The sequence below is a fragment of the Hibiscus syriacus genome, unplaced genomic scaffold (genome assembly GCF_006381635.1).
Source record: "Hibiscus syriacus cultivar Baekdansim isolate YM2019G1 unplaced genomic scaffold, ASM638163v2 tig00111250_pilon, whole genome shotgun sequence".
Lineage (NCBI taxonomy): Eukaryota > Viridiplantae > Streptophyta > Magnoliopsida > Malvales > Malvaceae > Hibiscus > Hibiscus syriacus.
In genome coordinates this window covers 304072-328349 of record NW_024063035.1, presented here as the reverse complement: position 1 = coordinate 328349, position 24278 = coordinate 304072, and the positions used below count along the sequence as shown (strand labels likewise).

General features: G+C 31.8%; 1 protein-coding gene across 2 annotated transcripts; it reads left to right on the top strand.

Annotated features, from left to right (window-relative positions):
* The first annotated feature begins 13141 nt into the window (after nucleotides 1-13141).
* LOC120157374 (transcription factor PIL1-like) lies at nucleotides 13142-15799 on the top strand. 2 transcript variants are annotated; one of them, XR_005519131.1, is made up of 6 exons: nucleotides 13142-13502; nucleotides 13620-14382; nucleotides 14461-14550; nucleotides 14653-14784; nucleotides 14862-15300; nucleotides 15386-15799. XR_005519131.1 is itself a non-coding variant. In XM_039168519.1 (5 exons), exons 1-5 carry the CDS (start codon nucleotides 13471-13473, stop codon nucleotides 15237-15239), a joined length of 1395 nt encoding a protein of 464 aa, XP_039024450.1. In that variant the 5' UTR covers nucleotides 13142-13470; the 3' UTR covers nucleotides 15240-15364. The 2 variants fall into 2 exon arrangements, 1 of the variants encoding a protein (XP_039024450.1); XM_039168519.1 differs by lacking the exon at nucleotides 15386-15799 and having other exon boundaries at nucleotides 14862-15364.
* The last annotated feature ends 8479 nt before the right edge of the window (nucleotides 15800-24278 follow it).

Here is a 24278-nt window from a genome sequence, read left to right as displayed (position 1 = left end):
AATAAAAAACATGTTAGTAGAACATGAAATTCAATATATCCAAGTCTAAAATACTTTATGCAATATCAATTGTTGAAATTAAGTGCATATGCACAAAGCTTTTCAAAAATGTTATGCATCTGAAAAAAATTTGATATCAATTGTTAAAGAGATATCTTATACAATTTTAAGTACATGCATAAACATTTAAATTTAGGTCAAAAAATTTAAAATTTGATATCAATTGTTAGAGATATATCATTTGCATTAAAACCAAATTTGACCAAAATTCTTTATGATGAACTAAAAATTATGAAAAATCATTAAAACATTAAAATGTTCATCATAATATCTTCTTAACATACATGAGATGAAAAATAAAAAATCATTTAAGATAAAAACTCATGCATGCATAAATCCAAGTGAGGCTCGAATCGACAACCGAAAGGGTTCGCCAAGAAGGGTCGAGTTGGTTCTTGTATTTAGGGAGTAAAGAGATTGAAAGATAGAAAATTGCACAACGATTTATAGTGGTTCGACTTCTCAACCAAGTCTACATCCACTACCTTAGCTCCTCACCAAGGATTTCCCAACAAATTCACTAATTTGTTCTTTCTTTTTCAAGGACAAAGAGATAACCTTTACAAACTCGTTAGTTTTTACGGTCTAAACTAGAACCTTTCCCTAGTTTTTCATAGGCTCAGCTATAACCAAAACCCCTTTACAATGAAAGGAAATATAAACAAGAAAGCCTCTCTAAGGTAGGCGTTTACAAAAATTAAGCTCAAAAGAACAAAATATTTACAAGAGAAAGATGAAATAAGATTGAAAAACTCTTTTCTTGTGTTTGATTGCTTGAAATGAGTTTGAAATCGTATATAGCGTTGATTATTTTCTTAAGGCTGTCCATAACAGGGGGTATTGGTACCCGGGTATCTGTACCCCTCTAAGGGGTATCAGTACTACCTTTGTTAAATTCAAATTTAACTAGCCGTTGCTAGCCGTTGGAACCTTGTGGGTATCGATACCCCTCTAAGGGGTATCAGTACTACTTTGCACTATGGTATCGATACCCATGCACGGTATTGTTACCCATTTTGCATTCTGTAATTTGAGCCTTCATAGGGGTATTGATACCCATTCATAGGGGTATCGGTACCCATTAATATTTTTACTCAAATCCGAATTTAATGGACTTTAAATTATTTTTGAAACCTTTTGAAAAACTTTGAATAAATTCAATCCAAGTCCAAAAACATTTTGCCTTAAATTTTTTATATCGAAACATAGTTCTACAAAATCCTTGTGCCAAATTTCTCTATCTTTTACTCTACTCACTCCCTACACATTTTATTACCAATTCACCGCCTTGAATCTATTTCGGTTGTCAATTCATGCTTCCGTAAATCCTAACAATTGGTACTTTTTCATTAAATGTTTTATTAAGGGGGACTTTTGCAAAAAACAATTTTCAAATGTTTTGTTATATCAAAAAGGAGGAGAACAAAAAAATGTTTTTTGACTTGAATTGAATTTATTCAAAGCTTTCAAAGTTTTTCAAAAATAATTGAAATTCCTTAAAAGTGGATTTGAGCACAAAATGATTTTCACGTGCAATAAGTACCGATACAGTTCTTATAGTATCAATACCTCATGAAATGTAACGATAATGTTCATATGGTACCGATACTAAAGGTAAGGGAAGTATTGATACTCATTAGATTGTATCAATTCTACCAGCATTGCTCAAATTCCAGAATGCAAAAACGGTATTGATACCCAAAGGGGTACCAATACTACTTTGTATAGTAGTATCGATACCATATGCATAGTATTGATACTGTTGAAAACATTTTGATGTTTCTATATAACAAATTAAGTATAAATGAATTTTAAGATTTTACAAATCATTTTCAAAGTATATTCGATTCAATTATTCGAACATCAAAATATTACTCCAAGTTTTTCAAAGTTCAATTTCAATCCTTACTAAAGTGTAAAATTGTGTTTTATACTTCAAATATTTTTGAAACAATTTTCACAAAGTATTTCGAACCAAAATCGAGCCAAAAATCAAATTTACAAAGTGATGTACCGATGCACTACATTGATGCATCGATGCACACCCCTTTCGAATGCATTTTGTGTACCGATGCACAAGCCATGCATCGATGCACTCTTGAATATTTTGAAACATCAAATGCATTTTGTGTACCGATGCATAGACCATGCATCGATGCACTTCTGGCTTGTTTAAAACATCAAATGTAATTAGTGTATCGATGCACCACTAGTGTACCGATGTACTAAGTCTTATAACTGTCGAAATATTTTAATTTTACACCTAGTGTACCGATGCACCTTGGCTATGCATCGATGCATACACACTCCCAATTGTTTTATTTAATTGTTTTCACACATTAACGGCTTTATTGACTCCACTAATGATCCCCAACGTTCAGAAGTGATCCAAGGAGTATTTAACAAGCTTAGGAGCCATTGATAAACAACAAGAAACAAGAATTGAGAGAGAATCAAAGAGAAAACATCAAACATCAAGTTTGAGCATTTCAAGCCAAATTTTCATTCAATATTCATTTTTGCTTTCAAGAACACTTATTGTGCTCAATTATATTATTCTTGAGTGTTCTTTCTTTGTTCTAGAATTGTGCAAACATTTTGCCTTGTGAGGCTTTTCTATAAGTTTTTGAAATTTGTGTATTTCTCTATGGGAGAGGTGTTCTTAAGAATTTGGGGTATAATTCTTGAGGGAGTTGTAAGGTTACTCTCTTGGCTATTTCGTCGATCGATTAACTCAACAATTGGTATCAGAGCCTCACTCATTTGAAGATTTAATCACCTCTTGAGTCGATTCAGGAAGAGTTATATCGATAATGAAGTCATTGATGGCCTCTGCTTCAAACTCTGACTTCGGTCTTGATTCATTGCTCGTCAACAAGCCTTCTTTCTTCAATGAAGCTAATTATGTTTATTGGAAGAATAAAATGATGATGTACTTCATTCAAGCAAGTGACATGAGAGCATGGAATATCATAGAAGTCGGATACATCAAACCTTCCACTCATACAAGATTGTGGAGTGAAGGAGAAACAAGAATGTTCCAGCTGAACTCAAAGGCTATCCATATTATTTTTTGTGCTCTTAGACCAGATGAATACGGGAGAGTTTCATCTTGTACAACCGCTAAGGAGATATGAGATAAACTACAAGTCACTCATGAAGGCACAGATGAGGTAAAAGAATCTAAAATTAGTCTCCTAACTAATAGCTATGAAAATTTCAGGATGAAACCAGATGAAGACATCAAAGCTATGACGGATAGATTTTCAACGATTGTCAATGGTCTCAAATCATATGGAGAAATCATTCCAAACGAGAAGCTTGTAAGGAAGTTAGTTTACTCTCTTCCAAAAGATTGGCAATCAAAGAAAATGGAAACCATCGAGGCTAAGAACTTAAAGTCTTTAACTCTTGAAGAGTTAATTGGTTCACTTCTCACTCATGAAATGATGCTTCAAGATGAGGTATACCTTGAGAAGATTAATGAGACAAAGAAGGAGATGGAGAAAAAGAAGAATGTGGGAGTTTCTCTCAAATCCACAAGTGATGAGAGTGATTCGGATGAAGATGACGATGATGAGGAGATGGCATTATTTGCCAAACGGTTCAGAAAATTGATGAAGCCCAACTGAAGAAGAAAACTCAAACAAACCAAAGGCTTCAAAAATGAACCAAAGGAGAAAGACCCTATCATTTGCTATGAGTGTAAAAAATCGGGTCATATCAAATACGATTGCCCATAATTAAAGAAAAAGGGTCAATCCAAGAAGAAGCACAAGGCTCATGTGGCTACATGGAGTGATAAGGAATGTTCTGACGAAGAGGAACAACAAGTAGCAAACTTGTGCTTGATGGCCATCGGGGAAAGCTCTCAGGTAACCTCTAACTCATCTAATTTTGAGGATTATTCTTTTGATGAGTTAGTAGAAGAATATACTGAGTTGGCTTCGTATTATGAGAAATTATTTTTAAAATACAAAAATGATATTTCAAAATTGAAAAACGAAAACAATCTCATATCCAAAACCAACAATGATCTTGAAAGTAAGATCAAGGAATTGCAAATCAAGTTAGATGAATTTGAAAAGAAAAATATTGATTTGCATAACTTACTTTCAAGAGTAAATGACGATCATCAAAAGAAAATTGATGATCTTAAAGATTCTTTTAATAAAGTTGAAACAAAACATTTTGAAAAATGAGAGAATTCAAAATCCAACTTTGTTAGAAAAAGTTTTAAAAGCTACAATCATAGAGGTCTCTGAATAACCTCTAATGGAAAAATCGTTAGAAGTATATGGGTTCCTAAAGAACTCATTACTACAAAAGATAAGGATATCCTACACAAATGGATACCTAAGGGGACTAGAATTTTGGAGACTAATGAATATGTACCCAATAGAATTTGGGTACCAAAAATAAAAAATTAATCTATGTTTTTAGGGAAAGGAGCATTGCTACAAGGCACAGGAAACAAATTCAAACTCATGGTACCTTGATAGTGGATGCTCAAGACACATGACCGGAGATAAAAGTCGGTTTATCGAGCTTAATGTCAAAAATGGAGGAGATGTGACTTTTGGTGATAATTCAAAAGGTCACATTGAAGGTATATGTACAATAGGTAATACCTCTTCTATAAAAATTAAAAATGTTTTATATGTGAATGGGTTAAAGCATAATCTATTGAGTATTAGTCAATTATGAGATAAGAGATACAATGCCATGTTTGAAACTAATGGTTGTAAAGTCATTGACATTGCATCTAATCGGATTAGGCTTCTTGGTCATAGAATAGGAAACATTTACATGGTGCATTTAGATTCCATAAATATGACTAATTTATGCCTAGTTGCCAAGGATGAACATGATAGTTGGTTATGGCATAGGAGACTAGGACATACTAGCATGAGTGTTCTACAAAGACTAATTCAAGGAGATTTAGTAAGAGGGTTGCCAAAGCTAAAATTTGATAATGATAAAATCGGTGATGCTTGTGCTAAAGTAAAACATAGAAGAGCTTCCTTTAAGTCCATTAATGATGTATCAACTAGTAGAGTATTACAATTTATCCATATAGATCTTTTTGGGCTAATTAGGAATGTTAGCTTGGGTGGAAAACAATATTGTTTTTATTGGTAGATGATTATTCTAGATATACTTGGTTCTATTCTTAAGTACTAAAGATGAAGCATTAGAAAAATTCATCACGTTTTCAAAAGTAATCCAAAACGAAAAAGGTTACTCCATAACTAGTGTTATGAGTGATCATGGTACTGAATTTGAAAATTTTGGATTTACTGGGTTTTGTAATTCTAATGGTATTAGCCATAATTTTTCAGCTCCAAGAACCCCTCAACAAAATGGAGTTGTTGAGAGGAAAAATCGAACTTTGGAAGAAATGGTTAGAACCATGCTTTGTGAAAATAATTTACCAAAAATATTTTTGGGCGGAAGCCACAAATACCACTTGTTATGTTATAAACCGAGAAATGATTAGGCCAATTTTAAAGAAAACTCCATATGAACTTTTCAAAAATAAAAAGCCGAACATTAGTTATTTTCATCCTTTTGGATGTAAATGTTTTGTTTTAAACAACGGTAAAGAAAATCTTGGCAAATTTGATGCTAAAAGTGACGAAGGAATTTTTATGGGTTATTCCTTAAATTCTAAAGCTTATCGGCTATTTAATAAAAAGAACTTTAGTGGTAGAAGAGTATATACATGTTATTTTCGATGATAATCCCCTTCCGAGGAATGATTCTTGTGTGAAAGATGATGTAGGTATTATAAAAGCAAATGACGTTAGACATGACGTTGGAGAACCATCATCAAAGGAAGAAACAAAATATGAGGAAACTCACGATGTTCTCAAGAATCCAACCATTGAAGAAAGGGAAGTCTCTTACCCAAGAGAATACAACTATGTCAATGATGGTGAAATAATATGTGATTCATCCAAAGGGGTAACAACTCGATCTTCTCTTAGAAATATTTGTAATTATGTTGCATTTATCTCATGCATAGTGCCTAAGAATATTAAAGAAGCATTAAATGATGAGCATTGGATTATGGCTATGCAAGAAGAGTTAAATCAATTTGAGAGAAGTAAAGTATGGACATTAGTTGAAAGGCCTAGTAATAAATCTACTGTAGGTACTAGATGGGTATTTAGGAATAAGCTTGATGAAAGTGGTAATATAGTGAGGAACAAGGCTAGACTTGTTTCTCAAGGCTATACTCAAGAAGATGGCATAGACTATGATGAAACATATGCTCCCGTAGCTAGGATGGAAGCAATTACAATGTTATTAGCATTTGCATGTTTTCATGAATTTAAATTATATCAAATTGATGTTAAAAGTGCATTTTTAAATGGTTTTATAAAAGAAGAAGTGTATGTGGAACAACCTCCAGGTTTTGAAGATTCAAAATTTCCAGATCATGTTTTTCAATTGACAAAAGCTCTTTATGGTTTAAAGCAAACTCCTAGAGCTTGGTATGAAAGATTGTCAAACTTTTTATTTGAAAAAAGGTTTTTCAAAAGGGAAGGTTGACACTACATTGTTTTTAAAGCATAAAGGTAAAGATTTATTAGTAGTTCAAAATTATGTTGATGATATAATATTTGGTTCTACTAATGATGTTATTTGCCAAGAATTTTATAAGCTAATGCAAAGTGAATTCGAGATGAGCATGATGGGGGAGCTCTCATTTTTCTTGGGACTCCAAATCAAGCAAAGATAAGATGGCATCTTCATCAATCAAGCAAAATACGTCAAGGATATGCTCAAGAAATTTGGATTGGAAAATGGGAAACCTCATGTCACTCCAATGAGCTCATCAACAAAGCTTGATAAAGATGAAGGAGGTAAATGTATGGATGTCAAATCATATAGGTCAATGATTGGTTCTTTGTTTTATCTAGCCATAAGTATATTGGACATTATGTTTAGGGTTTGCTTATGTGCTAGATTTCAATCATGCCCTAAGGAATCCCATTTACTAGTTGTTAAGAGAATCTTTAGATACTTTTAGGACACTCCTAGTTTAGGACTTTGGTATCCTAGAGACTCTAGCTTTAGCTTGCATGCCTTCTATAATGCGGATTATGGAGGATGCAAAATAGATAGGAAAAGCACCTCCGGTACTTGCCAATTCCTAGGAAATATGTTGATTTCTTGGTTTTCAAAGAAACAAAATTATGTTGCATTATCTACTACCGCAGCGGAATACATTTCAAACGGTAGTTGTTGTGCACAAGTTTTATGGATGAAACAATAACTTTTAGATTATGGAATTGAAATATGTACCATACCTATCAAGTGTCACAATACTAGTGTTATTTGTCTTACTAAAAATCCCATCCAACACTCTAGAACTAAGCAAATTGAAATTATACATCATTTCATTAGAGATCATGTCACTAAAGAAGATGTAGTTCTAGAATTTGTTGATACTTTGCACCAATTAGCAGATATTTTTACAAAACCTTTAGATAAAGAAAGATTTTGGACACTTAGGAGAGAATTAGGTTTGACCAACCTACCTGACTTAGTGTTTAAAATAATTTTAGCACTTAGAAAATGCTTATAAAAATAACATTTTTGATTGCATTCTTTGCGATTAGTTAGGGGGAGTTTATGATTCTTAGAGAAAATTAATTATATGTTCAATTATGTTTAAGGATAGATCTGATTAATTGAACATTGTTAATTTTCAATCTATGAGTTGTCAATACCACTAGAGCTAATTAATTTAGCATTTTCAAGTGTTTAAAATGGATTTTAGACATTTTTTGCTTTGTGCATCGCTACACTAGATAGTGTACCGATGCATCTCTTGAATGTGCATCGATACATCATAAAGATGCACCGATGCATTCCTTGAATGTGCATCGATGCACTCTACTGTGCATCGATACACCCATTGGGTTTTTGGTTTTTAATCCCTAAATATTTCATATTTGCCAAAACCTCAAACTCCCAAACACTCTGTCATCGCTCTTTCTCTCACCCTCTACTCTCAAAATTGCTAAAAAAAACCAACGAATCAAGTCAGAATTAGTTCGTTCTTCAACTACTGATCCTGCTAACATCATTAAATCCGTGCAAACAACATCTAATTCCCACAAAATCCAAAATTTTCAAGGAAATATTTCAAAAAACCCCTATTTTATTAATTTTTGAACTTAGGACTAGTTTTGATTAGTTCTAGGTTGAACTAAGTATCGAGCATTGATTGTTTAGTGTTTAGAAACTAAATTTTACAATCAATTTTTATCAAAAAACACATAATTTTTTCAAAGATTTTTGAATTTTTGAATTTTCGAAATAATATATATATATATATATATATATATATATATATATATATATATATATATATATATATATATATTATAATTTCGAAAATCATTGTTTTATATTTAAGTTTTGATGTTTTTGTTTCAACTATATTGTTTTTATGAAAACTATACGTATTATGATTTTTTTTTCAAACATTGTTCTCCAAATAGTTTTCAAAACTTTGCCCATTAGGATTAAATTTAGAGAATCTTGAATATTGCGAACTCAATTTAGTTTTGGGATTGATTAAATTGCATACATGTGTTTCAAATTTGTAGGTTACCCTATCCTATTTCGATTTCATAAACCATGTCTAATCCTAAACGCCCTAGGTCGTCATCAAGTTGTTCGAGTCAAAATCGACCTCCCATTCCTCCTCCACCACAAAATCCAAATCCAAACGAACCTGAATTAACCATTCTTAATTCTTGCTTCAACCAACCCGGTCGTCTTCGAGATGAATTATATCATAGATTCGTTAATTCTTTCCAATCATACAAAATCCGAGAGGAACGTATCCCCTCCATTCAAGCAATGGTGGATATGAACTTCGAATATCTTCTTGTTCTATGTTCCTGGAAGTTTGATAAATTGTGTCAAATTAAGCACATTGTTTATCACCAATTAGTCCGCATTTTCTACTCCAATGCGTTATGTGTCCAAAACGTGCGTCAAACCAAAACTATAGGAATTCGATCTTATCTTTTAGATCAAACCATTTATATCAACTCGGACACAATCGCTAATGTATTTTGTTTAGACAAAGATGGTGTAGATAATGAAAGAGACATTGTGGCTACACCCTATCAATCTAAAGGTAGTGTCAGTACTTTACGAACTCATCATGAGCAATTCCTTCATTTGATGATATATTGGTGGTTTAGACCATCCGGAGGTAGGTACTCCTCTCTTAGGGTCATATATTTATGGTGGATACATTGTATCCAACATAGAAAAAAAATAAATTTGCCACATATTATTTTTGGTGAGCTAGTAGATACTGTAAACGTTGTCTCATCTAAAAATGTAGAAACTATAGTTTACGGCTATCTCCTTTCTAATTTATTTATCAAACTTGGGCATAAGGTTTCGGTTGATATTCCCATCCCTCTTCAAAACCAAATCAATCTCATTTCTTAAAGAAATTGGGATGGAAAAAGGTTAAGGAAACTGGTCAATGGGTTCGATCCACTGAGCAAACACTGTGAGCTAGTTCTTCACGAGCTCCACCGGAACCAGCAAATGACGCTGATCCAGAACTTCAAGAGCTATTTCAAGACATCGACGATCACGTTCCGGAGGATGAGCCGGTACAGTAAGAGGATCAAATGTCTCCATATTTTCGATCGTTTTTGGAGTCATTTGATCTAAGGTTTGCATCCATTGAATCCCATATAACTGCTATGGGGGCTCAACAACGGGAGATGAAAGAACATTTAGATGTGCTCATACTCCTCCTCTCGATCCTCCTTTGGATGACTATACCTATATTGCTTTAGTTTTCTTGGATTTAGAACCTATTGTTAAAACATTTGGATGTTTTTGGATTGTTTTATCTTGGATATTTGAATTTGCTATGGATGTTTGGATATTTGAACTTACATGTTTATATATATATATATACTTGGTTTGATTTGAATTTTTAATTTGAGCTTAATGTTTATTAAGTTTTGCATCATTTACATTTTAGTTGCAATATGACCAATTTACCATTTCACATTGTTTATGAATATTGAATTATGAAACTAATGGCTAACCTTTCTCTTGATTTTGATCTTAGCAGATTAAGCTATATTTATTTCAAATCAATTGGCTAAGTTTTTACAAAATCTTTTTTAAAAACGTTTTATGGAGTCTTTTTTATTTAACAAAAAGGGGGAGAAGATGTCTTATAGTAAGGGGAGTAATTTTACAAATGTGTTTCTTTAAAAAAAATGTTTTTAAATGAAAATCTTAAAATTAATCAAAGTGTTTTGTTATATCAAAAAGGGGGAGATTGTTGAAAACATTTTGATGTTTCTATATAACAAATTAAGTATAAATGAATTTTAAGATTTTACAAATCATTTTCAAAGTATATTCGATTCAATTATTCGAACATCAAAATATTACTCCAAGTTTTTCAAAGTTCAATTTCAATCCTTACTAAAGTGTAAAATTGTGTTTTATACTTCAAATATTTTTGAAACAATTTTCACAAAGTATTTCGAACCAAAATCGGCCAAAAATCAAATTTACAAAGTGATGTACCGATGCACTACATTGATGCATCGATGCACACCCATTTCGAATGCATTTTGTGTACCGATGCACAAGCCATGCATCGATGCACTCTTGAATATTTTGAAACATCGAATGCATTTTGTGTACCAATGCACAGACCATGCATCGATGCACTCCTGGCTTGTTTGAAACATCGAATGTAATTAGTTTGCTGATGCACCTCTAGTGTACCGATGTACTAAGTCTTATAACGGTCGAAATATTTTAATTTTACACCTAGTGTACCGATGCACCTTGGCTATGCATCGATGCATACACACTCCCAATTGTTTTATTTAATTGTTTTCACACATTAACGGCTTTATTGACTCCACTAATGATCCCCAACGTTCAGAAGTGATCCAAGGAGTATTTAACAAGCTTAGAGCCATTGATAAACAACAAGAAACAAGAATTGAGAGAGAATCAAAGAGAAAGCATCAAACATTAAGTTTGAGCATTTCAAGCCAAATTTTCATTCAATATTAATTTTTGCTTTCAAGAACACTTATTGTGCTCAATTGTATTATTCTTGAGTGTTCTTCCTTTGTTCTAGAATTGTGCAAACATTTTGCCTTGTGAGGCTTTTCTATAAGTTTGTGAAATTTGTGTATTTCTCTATGGGAGAGGTGTTCTCAAGAATTTGGGGTATAATTCTTGAGGGAGTTGTAAGGTTACTCTTTGTCCTCAAAAGAAAGAACAAATTAGTGAATTTGTTGGAAAATCCTTAGTGTGGATAGCTAAGGTAGTGGACATAGACTTTGGTTGAGAAAGTCGAACCACTCTAAATCGTTGTGCAATTATTTTCAGTTTTCGCAAAAGCTTCCACCAAATTTTTAATTGTCAATTCACCCCCCTCTTGGTAATTTCATCGATCGATAAACTCAACAGATACCATCATGCCCCAATGGCTAGTAACAACTAGTTGATTTAAAAATAACAAAGGTAGTACCGATACTTCCTTTAGGATTACCGATACCCTCTGTACTGGGAAGTTTTATTTTGCACGAAAATTGATCCATAATGGCTCCAAAACGGTTCTAACGGCTAGAAACGACCACAACAACATTTCAACATATAAATACAAGTTCAAGACACTTGAAGAAGTGTTATAACACTTATCCAAGAAATCAAACACAAGAGAAGAATTTTTCATTCTTATTTTTCTATTCTCTTGTAAATATTGTGTTTTAGTGCGCTTCAATTTGTAAACACCTACCTTGTAAGGGTTTTCTTGTTTACGTTATCTTTCTTATTGTAAAAGGGGTTTGGTTCTAGTTTAGCCAAGTGAAAAACTAGGGAGTGTAAATGTTATCACTTGATCCTTTAGAAAGAAAGAACAAATTAGTGAATTTGTTAGAAAATCCTAAGTGAGGAGCTTAGGTAGTGGAAGTAGACTTGGTTGATAAGTCGAACCACTATATATCCTTGTGTCAAATTTCCTATCTTATACTCTCCTTACTCCCTAATCAAATTATTGCCAATTCACCCTCTTGCAACTTTTTCTGTTGTCAATTCGAGCTTCCGCAAATCCTAACACTTGACTACCTCCACAGTGAGAAAAATAATAATCCACTATAAATGTAGAGATCACAAATAGTACAAATACATTATATCACATGCATATTAAAATTCAGTATTTATAGCAAAACCCAGAGTATCCCAAATCACCCTTTCAATATCTCTACAAAACTTATCTTTACAAAATAAACCCCAAAAATTACAAAGAGCACAAAAAATTACATATCCAAAATAATCCTCTCTCATAATACTAAAGGATAAGACTTACTCCATACAACTTCTTTCCAAAAATAAGTATTACTTATTAAATAAACTTAAATATCAAATAACCTTTAACTACTATAATTAAACTAAAATCTACCTTAATTACCAATTATAATTTAGGTTAGAATATAAAACATTTTTATATATTACATCTTTTTGTTTGTGTTAGTTTTATTATAAACTCGAAATTGAGTTTCAATGAAAATAGGAATATTTTTTTACTCTTCAATTGTTTAAACATCAATAAAATCTTTGATTTTGGCTTCAACACACGATCCACATATTGTAAAATATAAAATTTAATAAAATATAGATTTATGGATAATTTAAATCACAATTTAAGAACATCTTTTTCTCTTCCATTTCGATTCCTCTGCTTTTTTCCCCCGGGGAATAAAGATGCTTCCATAGTAGTATTTTTGTCTAGTAACCGATCGAAATAGATGGTCTAGTTCTTTCAAATTGAACGTTTTTCCCCAGGGCCTAGATAAAACATTATTTAAATGGTCTCAAAATAGTCAAGCTTCTTATTAAAAACTCAAAATCATTATTAAGAATAAATCCTCTTTGGTGGTGGGGCAATGAACCTGGCCACCTTTCTCCGGTGTGGATACCTAATCTCCACGCAACAATCTATTTAATGATGAGACAGGCTTTGGTTCTTTGTGGACGCCTCATTTTTCAAACTCAGGGATCTTCCCAATCTCACCGTCTTATCAGTGTTGTATAATAATTTTACGGACTGTGCCTGGCGATTGATTTGATGCCCATTTTTGGAGCATTTTTAGCTGGGATGAGTCTCTTCTAGGCATGCCCATGTGGGGTTTCCTCGTTGGTTGGGTAGTAAAACAAATTCACATATATCTTCCCTTCTCGTTTTTCTTCATTATCGTTCTTCCTTTAGAAATATAAAGAAAGATGAAAAAGGAGATTAATAGGAAGAATCTGTGTTGAGTATTATGGATGTAGGTTATAGGTAGGCTAGCAACAGTCGGCCACAAAACTCCATCGAGGATGACAGGTCACTTGCCTAATTTACCTTCCATGTACGTTTTTCAAGCATTTTTTTTTACCTATTTTGCATTTCCATGGTGTACTGTTTTCCTTCGGTTATATATATATAGTATTGTCATATATGTATTGAAGTTCTTGTAATAATACAGGCATGACCCGGAGTTCATGGAGCTGGTATGGGAAAATGGTGAAGTTCTCATTCGAGGTTTATCGTCGAAGATAACTACACCGTTCTCGACACGTTATTTGTCTCGACCTTCGTCTGGAATTCAACTAATCGAAGGGAAAACTCGTACCACCAGTGGATCAAAGGATGGGGTTGCAGATTCTACGTTCGCCGATCCGATATCGGTTCTCTCGAGGGCTGTTTTGGGAGCCGATAAAAGATGTTACGATAGGTTGAAACAAAGCGACGTGCCTAAACTCATAGCAGACCAGGTACCCTGTTCGTCCATGAAGCAGCGGTATGAAACTTGGGATATGGGACCAAGGGAGAAAAAATCAAGGTTTGATGAGGAAAAAGATAAGGTGAACTTTTCCATGTTCTTAAGCACCGGTGCAACAAGAGCAACGAGCAGTCAAGTACTAGCTGCAGGTGATGAGGATTTACGAGGGAATAATGTCAAATCTTTGCCTCCAAGGGGCGATCTCTTGGAAAACGAAGGGAATTTAATGGCTAAGAAAATGAAGTCACCTCAAAAAGTGTTACATCCTGATGAACAATCCGAAGCAATTCCGAATTCAAAGTTACTTAATGAGGTTTATGAATCCTCAACCTTAGCGCCGGATAATACAGGTTTTAAGGAAAATCCTGAGCAAATGGTTGCATCATCTTCTTTGTGTTCGCGTGGTGCTTCAAACTGTCCTTCATACCCTTTGAAGAGGAGATATGAAGACACTGATCTCAGTAAAGTACGTATAATTTCTCATTATCTTCTTCTTTCAATAGCTTTTCTCCTTTAACTCATAGGATTTCCATATGTGATGCAGAATACAGATATGGAAGAACCAGAGGGAACGAGAGGAAGCAAAGGTGCTAAAGGAAAGAGAAAAACAGAAGTCCACAGCTTATCTGAACGGGTAAGATCAGTAGACCAAGTACTACCAACTTACGTAACACTTCACTGCCAAAAGTGAAATCTGATAAGCTGTTGGGTGTTTGTTTCCTGCTCATATCTATAGAAGCGAAGAGATACAATCAACAAGAAGATGCGTGCACTGAAAGAGCTCATACCGAACTGTACTAGGGTGGATAAAGCTTCGATGCTTGATGAGGCAATAGAGTATTTAAAGACCCTTCAGCTTCAAGTTCAGGTAGTCCTTTTCTGGTTCTTCCATTACAATTTATTCTAGTGTTAAAGTAGAGCGCTAACCATGGGATGTTAGAGCAGCTGATGTCAATGGGAAATGGGATTTATATGCCACCGATGATGTTCCCCTCGCCTTCGACAATGCAACAGATAAATGCTCAACATTTGGGTGGCTATTCTCCCATGGCAGTTGGAATGGGTATGAGAATGCAAATGGGTGTCGGCTGCGGCGCCCCACCACAGTTTCCGCCTTCATTAGTGCCAGTAGCAGATCCTATAACAGAAGCTACAGTCAGCATGCTTGGGTTAAGGTCCATGTCACGTTCACCTTTTGTACCTTCGGCTGGTAGTTTCATCCCACAATCGTTCCAGCCCCCTGGGGCTGCGGCATCACAGCCTGCTCCGAAGGCGATGGCACAAGTGGATCGTATTCCAGGTGATACTAGTCCAACACATTAACTTAATGATGCTTAATGGTTCCTTATGACGTCTAAAAAGACAACAGGTTTCCTGTCATCAGGTTAGCTCACTTACCATACACACGTTATGTTCTGTTATAAAAGGGGTGATTTTTTATATATATGGTTCCCTGTTGCTTGTTTCAGCAATCACAGTCATGGAATGAGGTGGACTCATGGAAGCTCCCTTTCATCCGCAATGATTTTCCAAAGAATGAATTACCTCTTTTCTTAATCAAGGCATTGCAAATGTAAAAAGCAAGTATTTCCCCCATGAAAAAGCACAAAAATTCACTCCAGTTATGATTTGTAAGAAGGCAGCAACTGTATCCTATTTTGTACATTACCAAAGGAATATATAAGCCTCATTTTCCAGCAGTTTAGCTTGATTGTTCGGCTAAATTAACAATTTTTTGATCATATCGAGTGAAATGGATTATACATTGGTCAAGAAACAGCAGTGTTTTGTCTCAAGATCTGGGATCTTGCTTCTCAAGGAGTTGCTGTTAGTATGAATAATCCAGCATTAAGTTGCCTTCATTTTATGGTATGATTTTTCTTTTAGTGTAACCTGTAGAACTTTATGGTGGATGTTATGGTGATGATGAAGTAGGTTGAAATTGAACGCAATCAATACACATGTTGATATTTTACTTAAAAATAACTGTTTATATTTCATTTCTTTTATATTCATCGATTTTATTATTAAAATATATTTTTACAAATTGTTTTATATTCCAATAAAAAGGTTAAACAAAACATAATATCATAATATTTCCCCTTTCGTTCCTTTAATTTTCTGGTTATAAACCCAAAATAATTACAAAATTACCTTTGGACCCCCCCCCCCAAAACAATAGACTTCTGTTTGAGCCTAAAAGAATACTTTCAACATAAAACAAGGATGAAATTATATTTTCGCCATTCAAAAATTTGTAATCTAACTTTGACTTCCAAAACATTTTTCTTAGTACCCTACTATTTTTATTAGAATATGACTTGATACCTCCTTTTCGAATAACTACTACTTAGTGCTACACGAATCAATTTACATCAATAGTTATGGTTAAAGGAATCATTGTTGTTCTTAGATGTCACAGTTTTTTAATATCAGCAGTTGCAGTAAAATGATTGAGTGTTCATTATCATATGATTGAGAGTATTTAAAACATATATTATTTTGTAATCATCTTAGCTTAATAAAAAAACTATTACTCAATTCTCTATTCTTTTTTAGATATTTCTATTTATATTGTAATAATTATTAGTTATTGTGTACTATGAAAAATTTACTCATGTGTATGGTATAACTAATTATTATTAGTTTCAAATGAAGATTTAATATGCATATGATTGGAAAATCTATTTTTTAAACGTCAATTTAATAAATACATGTTCACAATCTTCCATAATATTAAAAGAATTTTCTGTCTATATGTCATAAATTAATCAATTTGTTAAAGGATTTTTAATTTTAATATTTTTCTATTTTTTTATTTTTCAAAAAGTATTTTTCAAATGTTAAATTAGATTAATTAATTTTTATTATTATTGTTATTATTATTATCAATTAAAATATTCTCTAGAATTGTTAATTAAATATATATATATATATATTATAGATTATGTCGGTGCAAAAAGTTATGTAACTGGTTTTTATTCTTCACCAGTGGCTTAGATAATTTGTAATACCTCAAAATTTTGGCTAGTGATCAAAATGAATAAACTGAAATTTTAGTGGCCAAAATATAAACTTAGGAAATGTTTAGGGACTAAATTATAATTTCTTAAAAATTATGTATTTTAGTGCCGTAAATGAATAGTTTACCTCAAAGAATGGCATTTTCGTGTTACCTGGATTTTTCATACAAAGTTTGTATTAACGGTTATAAAGCGACAAAGTTCGACAAAAATTCGAATAATCAGATCAAGTTGAATAATTGAGATATTTTGAAGGATGATAAGGAAAGGTTAATAATGTTATTTCAATGCCTTAAAATGGTAAAATTTAATATGTACTATTGGATTTAAGTTGATTTTTCATATTAAATATCAATCGTTTGATGAAAATTGACAAGATTATAATTTTAGAAGTTTTCAAGGGCAAAATTGGTAACTACTAACTTATTGGTTTATTGTTTACCTTTAGATGAACAATTTGACATGTGGAAAGTTATGAAGCATGTGATTATAAGGGCAAAATGATCACTTGACATTAAAATAATATTTTAATTAATTAAAGGAGAAATGGCTTAAGATTTTTATCATAGAATTTTCAAGACTTTTCTCTTCATCTTTCTCCATTGTCGTGAGCTTCTCCCAAGGCAAGGAAATATTTTCTTTTTGATTTTCACCCCAATTTATTAGGAATTTGGATGAAAGCATGAAATATAAAATTAATCTATATGAAATTCTCTATCATTTGGTACTATTTCTTCTTACTTTCCATGATTAAAACCCTAATTTTTTAAATTAGATGGATGAAGGGGAGGTTAGGTTTCTATGTTCTAAGGCTTGATTATGATGTAGTTGGTATTATAGAATCATTTTCATTCTTGAAAGATGATTGAAAACCAGTACAAATGGTTAAAGGAATGTTCGACCAAGCTAGGGTTTTTATAGAAAATTAAGGTTGAATTGATTTTGATATGATGTTGATTGTAAATGCTTAGAAATGATGTTTGGAAGTTGAATTCATACTTGAATCAAGTTGGAGATCATACCAAAAATACCCTTTGATATTCGACCATAAGGGAAATAATTAGGAAAAATTATATCAAGCTTAGATACGATAAAAGGATGTTTTAAAAGCTTTAGATGTTGTTTGGACTAATTTAGAAATATGTAAGGGTTATTGGACCAAATTGCAAGACGTAGGAATATTGGGTTTGAAGTGGAAATTGGTTAGAAATTGATTATCATGCTTGAACGAGTTGTTGAAAATTTGAATTTGAAGTTTAATGGCAATGGATCATTTTGAATAGTTTGGATATATTAGGACGAATTCTAAAATAATTCATTTTGATGATTAAATTGTGAAATTGGAAATAGTTATGTGAATTATTCATTGAATTGAATATTGAGGGTTTTGAAGTTGTAATTTGAAGTATTATGATTGATATTGATCATATGAAATGGATTTCGCATCAAATAAGAATTAGAAATTTTTTACGAATTTATTTCCTATTATGCACCTATGTTAGTAAGATACTAACATGTACTTTGAAATGTATGTGTTTTGTTAATGATGAACATGTAAATCGTGACCAAAATTGAGATCGAAGTGAGTTTAAAGTTAAGAAAAAGTTCAAGAGTAAAGCTTATCGTTAAAAAGGTTTGCTAATGAGGCATATCAGGTGAGTGCATTACCATACCTTATACTATTATATATGATACAAGGAATGCTTGCAATGAGGCAACCTTGAATGTTTTATAAATGAAAATGATTTGAATCATTTTATGATACGTTTTTGATAATATTTGCTAAATGAAACTTGAATGATTTCGGGTATGAATTGCCCAATGCATTATCATATGATATTTTGATATAATTATCGATATAGATATCTTTGATATATGGATAATATATAGTTTTGATGAAATGCCCGTTCTAAGTATATTGAGAGTCTTTGGTATAATTGGCATGCCATGAGGTGGAGTATTGGTACATAGTACGTATGTGTTGATGGTGCTTTCGTACTCTCAGGATACAATATATGACACGAATGTGTTAATGATGTTGTAGTATTCATGTTCTAGTACACTGATATGTTTGTGTTGATGGTATCTTTGTATATTTTATACGGAACTAAAAGTAAAAATTGTGTATATTTGTATGTGACTCGCATTCTTATTCATTATACATTGGGCTATGATTTGAATGAAATTAAAAAGTGCAGGTTTGATATGTTCGATTGAAAGTAATTACTTCATCGAATATTATGGTTTAATATTAAATGTTATATATAAAAACTGATGATTTTCAGGATATATGATGAGAAAAAATGGTTTTGGTGAGTCTGTTTTATATGTTCATATATTACTATATGATATTTTCCATATTATGGTTTATATGATATTTTATATATAAATATAATTTACTTTAAATATGAAAATGCCTCACTAAGTGTATACCTTGAGTGTGATGATTTTTACGTGTGAGTAAAGAAAATAAAGTAGATTAAGGAGCTTAGTTTGACATCACCTATCGAGGATCATTTTCCTTGTATATGTATGGCATCTTTTTGTTGTTCTTTCATATTTCTAGTTGGAATCTATATAATATGTGTTAATGATACTTTGACATGACTATCACTCTTATATGGGTTGTAGTATATTATATGTATGGATCTTAATATATAGTAAGTAATTATACTAGTTATAAATATGGTTTGTCGATGAACATTTTGGTAAGGTTGATTTAATTGGATTTAGAAATGAATTTTATTTTAAATTATTTTTAGGCAGTTTTATTTATTATATGATATAGTTATAAACTACTTGGTTGCTGCCATAAAATGTATTTGATTTGAATGTTAAAATATTATATTTTGATTTTAAGCGATTAAATAGTTTGTGGTCATTGATCTTAAATTGAATGATTTTTAAAGAAACAAAATTTTTACTGATTTTTGAATAAGGAATACTTTAGATGTTTCATGTGACATCTTTCACTTATATTCAGTGACAAGCATGGGAAGAGTGTGTTACATTTATTGGTATCAGAGCTGTAGTTTTATCCGATTCTAGGCCTAAATCTAGTCTTTTTTAAGTTAAAAAATATATACATGTCACTAGAATGTCATTATTAATGATATGGTATTTATATGACTGATGTCGCTCCTTACTGAGGTAAGTTGATATGTGTTTGTATTAGATGTTTAAGACAAAAGGTTAGAGACGAGCAAATGAATAGAAGGTTCAGGAAGGAATAAAGAGTGGAAGTAATGCCCTTCTATTCAATCCGAGCAAGGTGGTGCATCGACACAACAGGGAGTGCTTGTACAGGATCAGGGGACTTTTCTTTCAAACTTCGGATGCAATCCTTACGCGTTTTCAGCCACCTACTGCTTCAGCTCCTCGAGTATCAATCACTAAAGACTTAAAGATTTTAGGAGCTCCTGAATTTAAGGGAGCATCGGATGAGGGCCTAGTTGTTGCTAATCTTTTGCTTAATGATGTCAAGATTATTATGGATGGATTCCACTGTAACAAGACAGAGAAATTGGAAGGATCCGTGTCAGCACTCTAAGGATAGGCTCGAGTTTGGTGGAGGAATTCCACTATGCATGTCCCTCTTGAGGAAATGACTTGGCAATTCTTTCAAAAGTAATTCAAGAACAAATATATTGGAGATCAGTTCATTCGAGAAATGAAACAGAAACTCCTCAATCTAAAACAAGGAAACCAAACTATTTATGACTACGAGTGCAAATTCAATAAGTTGAGTCGATTCGCAATAGAATTGATTCCAAATGAAAAGGTCCGCTTGTCGTTTCTTCTTGATTTTGTATCTTCAATCAATAATGTTTCTTCTCCTTTTCTCTTTTTCGCTTTTCCTTGATCTCTTTAATATTGCCATTGTTGATCTTCATCTTCTTTTCCAGTTAGGTAATTCTCTTTTCCAGTTAGGTAATTCTCTTTTCCTTGGTTCCTTTTGCATTTCAATGATTAATGACCTAATGTGATCGACGACTTTAATTAAACAATTCTTTTAAAGATAAGTTTGTGAATTAAACTTGATTTTTGGAGGTATTTAATGTGCTATTTTTCTTGATCACTTTTCAAGTTTTTCTTGTGTTGATTAAATTGTTTTGATGATATTATCATTATACTAAATTAGTTTATCAATCTGATTTGATTTGGATAATGATTTCTTTTAAAATAAGCTTTATTTCGGTGTTTTTTGGAAATCTGAGGATTAAGATTTATTGAGTTTAATTATGAGGTTTTAGTTGAGTTTAGTTGTTGATGCTAGTTGTTCTTGATCAGATCTTGTTGAGGGGAGTAGTGTTGATTGGATCGGAAGCTCGGAGAATTGTTTCGATAAGATTTTCGATAATTTTGGTCTTTTCGTTCTGTTTTGGAAACAGAAAATTCTGCTTTATTTTTGATGTGTTCTTGATGTGTCGTTTCGCTTTCCAAGGTGTTTTATGTGTTGATAGTTGAGAAAAATTGGTGCATCATGCTTTGATGAATGGATGTTAAGTCTTTGGAAGTTATTTCGGTTTATGGTCAGTAAAGGTGAGTGACTTTCGTTCTTTGTGGATGAACATGTTCAAGGGTAAAGAAGGTGTAGATTAGTTTTTTTTATCTTAGTTTGAACTCTGGTATAGAAGAATCTTTATTGTTTTATATGATTGACAAGAAATGTGATATGAAATGTGAATTGTGTATGTGTATGTGTTGTAATTGATGCATAATGATTTTAAAAGTGAATTTGAAAGCGATCGATCCTTTTCATGGGGGATTGATCCCTTTTCACGGGGGATAGAGGAACCCAAGAGCAAGCAAACAACCAACAGAGCAGAACGAAACATCCACCAAAAAAAAAATAAAAGAGAAGAGAAGAGATGAACTTACTCTGTCGTCGGAGAGCCCCAAACGTCGTCGGAGAACCGAAACGCCGAAGGTAAAAATCATAGATTTAAGATATATTATGGGGTTTTAGGTTAAAATAACCTTAGATCGGGCCTTAGGACGTTCAGAGCTTCGTTTTGGGGGTATTTTGGGGCTTTCCAGCCACCGTTGATGGTGGCCGGCGGTGGTCGATGGAGCCGGAGCACGGCTGCCGGCCGATGGTCTCCCTCTCTGTTTTAGAGAGAAGGCAGAGCTTCTCTCTCCTAGAGAGAGAAGCTGAAATGGAAAAATGAAAGAAATGGCTCAAGGGAGTCGATTTTTAGGGTATTTATACCCTCATCAAAACGGCGTCGTTTTGATGAGGGGTCTGGGTGTAATTTCAAAATAGTTAAACTACACCCACAGTCACCTGAAGTTTAAAAACTTCCATTTTAGCCACTGAAATCAATTTATGAACATATTAATATTATATTCGAATTTTATTTTATTCTATTTTAGTCATTATCTGTATATTTATATGCTTAAGGTAAAATACCATGATTAATCCTTTTAATTTTAAAAAAATTTAATTTTAATCCCATATAATTATATAGGTTAAATTACACTGATAATATTTAGGTTTTATGGTATTTCGAATAATGTACCTTAATTTTGATCTTTTATAAATTAATCACTAATTTTTATAATTATCATTTTTTACTATGAATTTTATATATTTATAATTTAATTGTTTTAATTTCAATTATTGTTATTTAAAAACTTTCTCAAAATCGTTGTCAATTAGCTATTCACTATAAATTTGCCTTTAATGTTTCATTTTCCTTAATTAGTTGTAATCTTAATGTTTGTGTCTTTGACTTTATTTTTTTCCATACTTTAATTTTCTTTTCATTTATTTATAATTGATATCTTAAATTTACTTTCCATTCTATCCATTTTTAATCATAATAGAAATTAATATTATTTGACTTTATTATATAGATATTAATTAAATATAAATCTCTTTTATTTATTTTATTAATTCGTTTACTTTTCTTATACTTATCCATGGTATTTTATTATTAATATAACATTAAGTGTGTTGATACTATATTTTTAATTCCTTTTATTTTAGCCATTATTAAATGCTATTTTAGTCATTATTTAATACAATTTTATTCTATTTCTATATTGTCATTTATTTTTTAATATGTTTAAATTAGTAACTTTATTTATTTGTTTGTTATTATTTATATTTTATTCACTAATATTTATATGAAATACCATATAATAATTGCGTAATATTTATTTATTTTTAATATTAAGAAAGGGCAGTCTTAAAGCAACTGGATGTTCATTTTCTGATATTTTTAATAAATAAATATTTTACTTTTATAAATTATATATATTATTTTAAATAAATATTTTATTTTTATAAATTATATATATATATATTTTATGTTTTATTAATATTTATTTATTTTTTAATATTAAGAAATGGGCTGTCTTAAAGCACCTAGAAGTCCTTTTCTGATATTTCTAAGTAAATAAATATCTTATTTATAAAAATAAAAATATATATAGACACTAATATATTTTCTTAAAATTAAAATTATAAATTTGAAATAACATGATTATGAATTAAATATATTTTTGAATTTTTAAATTTCTAATAATAGAGACAATTTATAATTAATAAGTACCAATTTTGGGCGTTGTGGGGGTGCTAATCCTTCCCCAAACGTAATCGACCACGAATCCTTTTTTATTATTAAAAATAACAAATTTTTGGTTAAAATGCAGACCAGTTTATCTTTTAATTGACGTTTTCTTAAAAACTCTTTTAAAAGATAATTTTTAGGTATTCGACCTACCTGACCCAAAAGGCCGATGGCGACTCCCAAAATATTTTAAAACCTTTTATTCACATCATTTTCCAGCCAAGTAAATAATTTCGTGCCCGGGCGAAAATCGGTTACGACATATCCTATTTTAACTTGATATTTGATTCAGGATTTTCACCATTACGACAACATGTAAGCGAAACAGTACCAATTTTGGGCACTATAGGGGTGCTAATCCTTCCCCAAGTGTAACTGACTCCTGAACCCGTTTTAATCGAATCTTTGGTAAATGCAGACCAACTTTTGTCTTAAAAAATGATTTTTCTTAAAATTATTTTTAAAAGACGTTTTTAGGTGTTCGACCTACCTAACCCAAAGACCAATGGTGACTCTTTTCAATTTAATTCAAATTAATCCAAAATCACCCAATTTTTCAAAATAAAAGTCGTAACTGTTTTTAAAACAATATTTAATTGTTTCACCCTAAAAAATGGTTATGACACACATGTCACATTCTGGAAATTTTGAAATTTATTTTTTAAAAATTAAAATATTATTATATTTATAAAATAACCCTAATTTCTCTTAAATTATAAAAAGCCACCTAACCCCCAAATCCTAACCTTAACTTGTCATCC

What these genes read in the sequence shown, in the direction of transcription:
- LOC120157374 (XM_039168519.1), top strand. Translation starts at nt 13,471, where the DNA reads ATGACAGGTCACTTGCCTAATTTACCTTCCAT. An exon ending in TTGCCTAATTTACCTTCCAT is followed by an intron (nt 13,503 to 13,619) that starts GTACGTTTTTCA and finishes GTAATAATACAG; the next exon opens with GCATGACCCGGAGTTCATGG. An exon ending in TCCACAGCTTATCTGAACGG is followed by an intron (nt 14,551 to 14,652) that starts GTAAGATCAGTA and finishes TCATATCTATAG; the next exon opens with AAGCGAAGAGATACAATCAA.